The sequence below is a fragment of the Echinops telfairi genome, unplaced genomic scaffold, assembly GCF_000313985.2.
Source record: "Echinops telfairi isolate 266 unplaced genomic scaffold, ASM31398v2 ScPeMD7_7;HRSCAF=31, whole genome shotgun sequence".
Lineage (NCBI taxonomy): Eukaryota > Metazoa > Chordata > Mammalia > Afrosoricida > Tenrecidae > Echinops > Echinops telfairi.
The window spans coordinates 10,310,778-10,319,464 of NW_022103904.1; the positions used below are offsets into that span (position 1 = coordinate 10,310,778).

Consider the following 8,687-nt stretch of genomic DNA (forward strand, 5'->3'; position numbering starts at 1 on the left):
GAGCCCCCAATAAAGTGATTTTTCTAAAAAGAATTACAGTCTTGGAAACTCACAGGGTCAACTCTACCCCGGCCATAAGGTCACTATGGGTCAAAATGGACTCCATGGCAGTGAGTTATATTTTGTTTTTCATTAAACAAAAATATCAAAATGCAAACGTGTTGTTTCCCAACATATCCTCTACATAGGTCTCTATACCTCTAAAGCTGGTGTTTCCATCTAGTTGTTCCGTAAAGATTGCCATGTTCCTCGATTTGCACCACAGAAAATGGTGGGTTGGCATCCTTGTGAGACTCGAATTGTGTTCCTTTTCAATGTTATTTGAGTTTGAGGAACAAAAAGAAGTCTGACGGGGCAATAACAGGGCTGGAGAGTGGATGGGCTGCGTTTCGCTACCCTAGAAGAATGAGAAGATGCATTGTCATGGTGGAAAAAGTTCTTGCCACAACTTCCCTGATCTTTTACTCACTGATGCAATTTTCCATTTTCTTAAAACGTCAACCGAGAGGTCCCCAGGATCATTCTTTGAAAAGATGTATCAACACCAACCCTTCAGAATCCCTAGAAATCCCATAACCTTAAGAAATGACTGTTCTGCCTCCTTGAATGTTGCTGCCACAGCAGACCCCTTCAGCAACCACCGCTTTGATTGGACCTTTTTTGCTTTTTGAAGGTACTAAGACAAACACATAGCTGAGGGACTTGTCTGGAGCCATTCACTGATTGCAGCGGCATGTTTAATGCCATCTCGTTAGCAACAACTTGTGTATGTATGAACCGGGACCCCAACAGCAATATATTTGACTTACTCCTATATGTGCCTCATGACACGGATGTCCATGCAGTAAGTACAAGCTCTCAAAGGATAGCCCATAGAAGTGTCTCCTGAATTGCAAAGGGAAAAGGAATGTGGGCAAGGGAGAGCTCTACTGGCTGCCGTTCTACCCAGATGATGGTGACCATCAGTCCGGCCGGCATCACCAGCCTTTTCTGTGCAGTGCAATGGGAGGGGCACAGGATCACCCGTGGAAAACATTTTCTTGAGGACAGTTGGATTTTTGGACACAATTCTAAGTATACGAATTACATCCAGGGACAGAGAAATAAATGAAAGGATGCCAATTTAAGAAATCAAGCTCCTTCGAATATGGATACTATACAGGCTGTTCTTTCAAAAAGATAAAGCGCTGTGCATCGTGGCTTCCTTCCGAAGAGAACAGTGGGGGAAGCAGGCAGCCAGCCAGACACTACCTTCACCAGTGCGCGGGGATAGGTCTTGTTGACAGCTTGTAGCCCCCGACACAATGCGCCGAGTCTGGCACTTTGCCTCTGTGCTTTCCTTTCCCAACGCCCATTGAAATCTGAATAAAAACATGAGACAAAATCAAATCGAGGGACATTCTTCAGCAGAAAATCATGAGACAAGATCTAGTTAAGGACAGTCTACAAATACCTGACTGGCATTTCTCGGAGCCACCAGCTTCATGAACAAGGAGAGCCTGAACAACTTTTCAGCCGTCCAAGAGGACCGTCCGGAGACACCAGAACTCAATGTGTCCCGGGTGGGATTCAGGAACAGAAAAGGCACACTTGGGAAGCTTGCAGGAAATCTGAATTTAGTATGGCTTTAGTTAAGTTCTTCTTTTTTTTTTTTACTATTTTTTTTTTTTAGTTAATTTCTTAAAAAACAAGAAACTGCCAAAGACCATTGTTATACTGGGGCTTTGTAAGTGGTCCCTTAAATAAGCATAACCCGGGTGGGTCTGTTCGGATCATGAATGGACTTTTTAAAACCAAGGAGGGAGCTCTTCGCCGTAAAATGAGTTGCACTCTAGGAAGGTATTCATCACTCATTCTCGAAGCAGGGACTAGCACTTGTGCATGGTCGTTCTTCTGGTGTGAGCGGGAGGGTGTGCCCAGGACTACGGCGTCAAAGAGCTGGCCCCTGCCCTTGAGGCGCTGAAGCTGCCAGATGAGCACAAACCGCCCATCAGTCATGTGAATTCGCCTGCTGCAAGTGAAGGCACAGCCCAGGCCATACGCACCCTATGCAATCCTGCACACTCACCGAAAAGAGCGTGTGTTATCGGCGATGGCAAAGGTCAGAGATAATTTGAACAAATAACGCAAGGCCCAATGGTCTCATAATGACTGACTGCCTCCCCCCAAAACTGCCACTGAGTCGATTCAGACTCACCGTAACCCTATAACTGCTCCTGTGGGGTGATACACTGTGCCTCTTTCTGGGAGCAGAAAGTCTCCTCTTTCTCCCCAGAGCTGCTGGTGGTTTCTAACTGCTCCCCTCGCAGTCAGCAGCCCAATTCCTAACCTGCCAAGTCTTCCAGGGCTCCCGCTGTCTTAGGTGCCAGACTCATGGCGTGCAGCAGAACGAACCACTGTCCGGTCCTGCACCGTCCTCCCAAGGGTTCTTAGGTTGCAGCCCATTAGATGTGTAAATCGTTAACGTCAAGTCGAATGGATCACACAGATGGAAAGCACTCCAGGCAAACCAGTTTCCGTCCAGTCAGCTCTGACTCAGGACAGCTGCATGAGTGTCAGAGTAGGGTTTCAGTGGCCAGGGCAGCAGTAGGTTGCCAGGACTTTCTTCCTCTAGCTAAACTCACACCTGCAATCTTTAGATTAGCAGCCAAGCTTGCCAACCATGTGATTCCAAACTACTGAAGTATTTCAAAATCTCCACAGGAGGGGAACATTCCGTGCTGCTCCAGGGGTAAGAAGCAGATTATAGGAATCAAGGTCTCAATTTCATAGAAGAACTGTCTAAGAACTGGGGAGAGCACACCCCAGCATGGGGTATTATGTAGTTGACTGATGCATGGTTAGGGGTCCTTTCGGCATTTTAAATATCACAGGTGGAACAAAATTCACAGTTCCCTTTTCATAAAATTAAGACACAACCTTAAATGAATCACTGTCGATGACAGCAGTGGGCCAGCCTTTGTTCTGCCCCTGGGCCTTCTCGGAACTAGAAGATGTGTTTCTCTAGCCCCATGCTTCACCCCCGACACTTGCCCTGTTTAAGACACGAAGTGGTACCGATTTTGCTAGCACTTGCATTGGTGACTAAGCTAGCTACCTGGCACGCTTTGTCAAGAGAGTGGCTAAGGAACAAGTCCCTTTGCTTCTAGAAAAGCAGCTCTGAAGGCCCTGGCAGAAACCTGAGTTTCAATGACATCTGCTTCACCCAGATAACACATTGAACGGCATGACTCCTTGTCTTCTTTTTATATTGAGCTATCACTTCCACACAGGAAAATGCAGACATGTGACGTGCAGAATGAATTTGGATGAACCCAGGTAATCATCATTCAGCCAACATGTCAGATTGTACACAGTAGTTTATGAAGCTACTGGTCCAGATGTTAAAAAAAAAATCAAAATATTTTAACAACTTTTTCCTACAATCAGTTTTAGTTATTAATATTAAGGCTTTATCGTCCCTCTAACACTTGTTTTGCTTCTTTTTTTTCAATCATCTGGTTCTTCCAGCGTTTTGGAATGAAGAGTCTAATTTTGTTTTTCAAAACCATTTTATTAAGAGCTAATACAGATATCATAAAATTCCATAGTTTAATCATGTGAAGTAGCATTGGACAATTGTTACTACAATCAGTTTCAAACCATTCTCCTTGTTTGTGAACTCCTTGCCTTTGGCTCCCCTTTACCCCCACCCTCCCCTCAATTGTAGCACCTTCTTCTACCTGGGCTCTAGCTCTCAGTGCCCCCTTCTGTCCAGGGCTGAAGCTAAAGCTTGGCTAGATCATCTTGCCTTTAGGAACAAGTGGACCCTCTTTCTTTCTGAGGTTTCCCCTCTGTTGGCGCTTAGAAGTGGTGCTAGGGTGTTGGGAGGTGTCAGAGTGAAACCTGTGGGCTCTTCTGTTCTCAAGGGAGACTCCAGAATGTACCACCATGACTGCCTAAATGATAGATAACTAAAAGTCTGCCATTGTAACCAGTTTTAAGTTACACTCCATTGACATTCGCTGCGTTCGCCGTATTGTGCTACTGTCGCCATTATCCATTTCCAAAATCTTTCATCACTTTTAACAGAAACTCAGTGGCCCTTAAACAATGACTCTCCGTTTTCCGCTCCCATAACAACTAATGACATTCTTTTCTCTGCGTATTTTTCTGTTCTAGATATTTCAAATGAGAACTCAGTGCTTGTCCTTTTGTGACTAGCTTCACCTTTTGTGACTGATTTCAAGTTTCATCCATGTTATGGGATGTGTTTCTCTGTATGGTTGAGTAGGGTGCCAGAGTTTGCATGGACCACACTTTGTTGTCCATGCACCTGCCTGGGTTGTTTGTCCCTTCTGATGACTGAGGAATTCTAGGCATTGGTGTTCAGCTTTCGGTTGGAGTCCCTGAATAACTGCCTTTCTTACTTTGTGACAGGAAAAATCCTACATGAGGAGCATGTTGAACTCTTGATGGAGGAGTTTGCGTTCCTGAAGAAAGAAGTGGTGGGGAAGGACCTGCTGAAGGGATCTCTCCTCTTCACAGGTCAGTTCTGGCCGCTGCAGATCTCCCCAGTGGAGGGCCAGACGGCCTTTCCAGTCCCATCCCGGCTTCCTGGAACGCGCATTGGGATTCCTTCCTGCTAAAGACACTCAGACCTGGGCTGATTTTATTTAATTTTCCTCTGCTTCAATGAGTAATGAAAAGATCTGTTTTGATTCTTCCTCCAAATGAGATTTATTTCACTGGTGGACCTTGGGTAACAAGGCATGTGCAAACTTAAGAACATAGTGATGCTTCTGTGCCAGTCTCTGAGGCCGAAGGTTCGCTCCTGACATCTTCCCAGGTTGGAGCTCTTTCTCCGCAGAAAGTTGTGCATTGTTATGTGGTCCTTTTTTACAAGGCTGGGGGAGGTGGATGCTTAAAGAAAAAATGGGTTTTATGCATTCTTTGAGAACAAACAGAATGTCTATCTACTAGGGTTCTCTAGAGAAACAAAACTAGGACACTAATGATTTTATATATATTTATATAGATAGATATGTAGCATAAGAAATAAACAATTAATCTATAAAGCAGTACAAATGGCTCCATGCAACTTACTCCCGTGAGACAGTTGTGAGACACTGGCAGTCCCAAGTCTTGAGAGCCACCGAGCAGTCCTCTGTAGAGCACTTCAGGCTATCCGGGCACAGGCAACAAACAGCAAGGCAGGTCACCAACCATCAGCCAGATGACAGGGTCCGACAGTCCCCAGCTCAAGAGATGTCTACTCCAGTAGCATGGTGAAGCAGGTCTTAAAGGAACTTCAAATTACAGCAACACAGTCCATAGGTTAGGTGTCCCACAGGTAGTGTAGCTTGCAGATTGAGGCATAAGATGGAACTTAGGGCACAGAAGAATGGGAGAGGCTTTAAAGAAAGAGATTGGGTTAGCCCTGTACGTGTCTTTGTTCGCACCTTCCCGATCCCCTGCCTTGTCACCCCTGGCTTCCTGTTCCCACCATGTTTGCGACTCCCCACAGCCGCGCCTCTGAAGGAAGAGCAGTTCGGCTTCCCGGCGTTCAGTGGCATCTCTCGCCTGACCTGGCTGGTCGCCCTTTTTGGGGAGCTTTCTGTTGTGTCTGCCACCTTGGTGGAGCGAAAGGAAGAACAGTATATGAAGATGACCGTGTGCTTGGAGACGGAACAAAAGAGGTGAGTCCGTTGGGAGAGACTGTGGGCAAGGAGCCCCGGGGGCTGAGTGTTAGCAAGGAGGAAGACAGAAGGCAGAGGGAAACAGGGGCTGGCCCTCCACCTCCCTGAGAGCCCTCTGCCTCTACACACAGGCCAAAGCCCACTGCCATGGAGTCTGTGCTGACTCAGCAACCCTCAGAACACAGTAGAATGCTCTCTTAAGGGTTGTAAGGCTGAAAGGCCTTCTGGGAGCCAATAGACTTTCTAAGCACTATGCAGCACATGCCTTCTTCTTGACACTGGTCCACTCAGTGGGGGAAAGTGAAGGAAGGAGAAAGCAGGGAGAGGCATCTGGGAGCCAACAGCACATCCCTTCATGCTTGAGACTTGGTTCTAGGAAGAAGAGTCTGTGGGGAAACACACACACACACACACACACACACACATTATTAGCTAATATATACGCATGTGAAGCTATTGAATGCAAACAGGGTGCTGCATTCACTAAGGGCTTGGAAAGAGCTTCGGATATTTGACAGTAAGAAAAGATTACATGTATATCATCAGATAGGGCATACAAACAAAAATAATGAAAATGGCAATATTTAGACGATTGTAAAACTATGTGAAAATCAAGTCCACAAAAGAAGTATGATAGCTGATACCTGATCATTCTCAAAACTCAAACTCACTGTCATCGAGTCAGTTCTGCGGGTTCCTGGGAGGGTGTCGAGTGTGACTGTGGGAGTGGAAAGCCCGTCTTTCTCCTGCGGGGCTGGGAGGGGCAGCAGTTGTTGTTACCCCCAGAGTGGACCAGGTTGTAAATTGTTCAAAGGTATCAAGTATAAAGCAAACCTGTGGCCTACATATCAGCACGCATTGGAAGGAGTATTCTCCAACTGAAGATACTCATATTTAGGTGCAAAAAACCTGTAGCGGTTGTTTCTAATTTAAACAGCCCTTGATGCTGTTTTGTTTTCAGACTGTAAGAAAACAGATTTTATACCCTATGATATCAAATTAATCAAGGTCTTTCTTGACATCAATGTTTATTCAGGAGATTTCTCTAGTTTTACATCAAGCTGACAGCAGAGCTCTTGTCTGCTGTGAGTAAGTGACCAGATTTAAAGCAGGACACCATTGACCAGGGGCGGGGTCGGGGTGGGGGTCTCTTGATTAAAAATTTGGTCTATGTGGACCAAATAGACCGTTCCCTAGCTTGTCGTTCATTCTTTCCAAAATTCGGGACTTTTTTAAAACGCCAAAAATTGGGACTGTCTGGCCAAAAGCAGGACGTCTGGTCACCTTAGCTGTGAGGCAAGAAAAGGTTCCCCCCCTGAGACGGAGAGAGTTTATAGATGTCTGTCTGTTCAGAGTGCTGACTTGTGCCTGCAGGAGAAACTTGTTCACCAGCGGTGGGAGTTTGGGATTTCTGTTCGCTTGTTTGAAGTCACTTGTCACTGAGAATCCATTGAAAGCTAAGAGCTCGCTCCTACGAAAGTGCACATCCACATGGAAGTGCCTTGTGGACTGATTCTCCAGCAGGGCTCTGTGAAACTCAGGGTAAAAACCGCAGAATAACGAACTGATATTTGTGCACAGTCACCATTGGGCTAGCTTTGCTGCTTGGTGACACAATTAGATAAATTTAAGGTTGACAGGAAAAGTAGGAACACAGAGCCACACGTTGAGCACCAGCTGCATGCATGGGGGACAGGGCAGGGCGGGGGTGAGCGCCTGGTGTGGGCTGGGCCCGGAAGGGCAGGCACCTGAGTGGCCACTACCGTGTCTCCTCTCTGCACTTGCAGCCCGCTGACGTGGACTGAAGAGAAAGGGCCCGGCCTAAAACGGAACCGATATCTGAGCTTCCATTTCAAATCCGGGGCCCTGGAGAACATGCCCAATGTCGGAATCAATAAGAACATTTTCCTGAAAGACCAAAATATATTCGTCCAAAAACTCTTGGGCCAGTTCTCTAAGAAGGAGCTGGCTGCCGAGAAGAAGCGCATCCTGCACTGCCTGGGGCTTGCCGAGGAAATCCAGAAGTTGTGCCGCCCAAACAATTAAGATGGGCTTGGGGAACGATGAGGGTGGCAGCATTTCTACCATGGTGGGGAGTTTTGTTATAACAAGACCTGATCTTTTCTCTTGATGCTGACTATTAAAACACCTTTTCTTGGGTAACAGTTTGCTTATGGTCGTGAGTTGTTGGTGGTGGTTAGGGTGTGTGTGTGTGTGTGTGTGTTGATACTTAATTAAAACACATTTTCTTGGGTAACAGTTTGCTTATGGTCGTGAGTTGGTTCTGGTGTTTGGGGTGTGTGTGTACTTAAGGGTGGGCTGTGTATGGCAGTTAACCTTACTTCCTTACAGGGTGGGTAGCTGCTCATTTGCCTGGTTTCATTTGCTTTTTCCTATGACCACCCCACGAGGGGGACATGGATGGTTGGGTCACTGATGGAGCCCTCATCTTCCTGAGGGACCCCCGGCGTGCTTCTCAGCCAGCGCACTGTGTGGGAGCCACCACTGTGTCTCAGTGGTGCGTGGATGTTGCTGTGATGCTGAGAGGTTTCACTGCAGCGTCCAGAGTAAGGCTCAGAAGAAAACTGGTCATATCCTTCTGGGATCCAGCCCCTGGAAACCCTGTGGATCCCAACAGTGAGACCCAAAGCTAATCATGGGTGTGTCACTAAACCCATCCATCCTTATTCCATCAAGCTAATGGCAACGAAGGAGCCCCGGTGGTGCTATTGGGTAAGTGTGGGATTCCAACTGGAAGGTGAGTGATTCAAACCCACCAGCTTCTCTGGGGCAGAAAGATGAGGCTGTTTGCTCCTGGAAAGATTTCCATCCACCGATACCCTACCTAGGCTCACTAGGAGTTGGAATCAAGTCACTGGTAGTAAAGAACAGCATTGCTTCTCTGGTTTAAAGATGGGTGGGATCACCCCTCCAGGAACCAGCAGAACCCTGCAAACACTGGCAGGAACCCGGGTTGCTCAAGGTGCTTCGAGCGACATTCACACCTGC

At 46.8% G+C, this 8,687-nt stretch overlaps 1 protein-coding gene across 2 annotated transcripts in view; it reads left to right on the top strand.

The window, feature by feature from the left end:
- Positions 1-7,841, top strand: part of BLVRA (biliverdin reductase A) — a 28,970-nt gene extending 21,129 nt beyond the window's left edge. For both annotated transcript variants that reach the window (XM_045286396.1, XM_045286395.1), the window contains exons 6-8: positions 4,420-4,527; positions 5,507-5,678; positions 7,466-7,841. In XM_045286396.1, coding sequence (XP_045142331.1) covers positions 4,420-4,527; positions 5,507-5,678; positions 7,466-7,724 — 539 coding nt within the window. In that variant the 3' untranslated portion in view covers positions 7,725-7,841. The remainder of the gene's footprint in view (positions 1-4,419; positions 4,528-5,506; positions 5,679-7,465) is intronic.
- Positions 7,842-8,687: the final 846 nt, after the last annotated feature.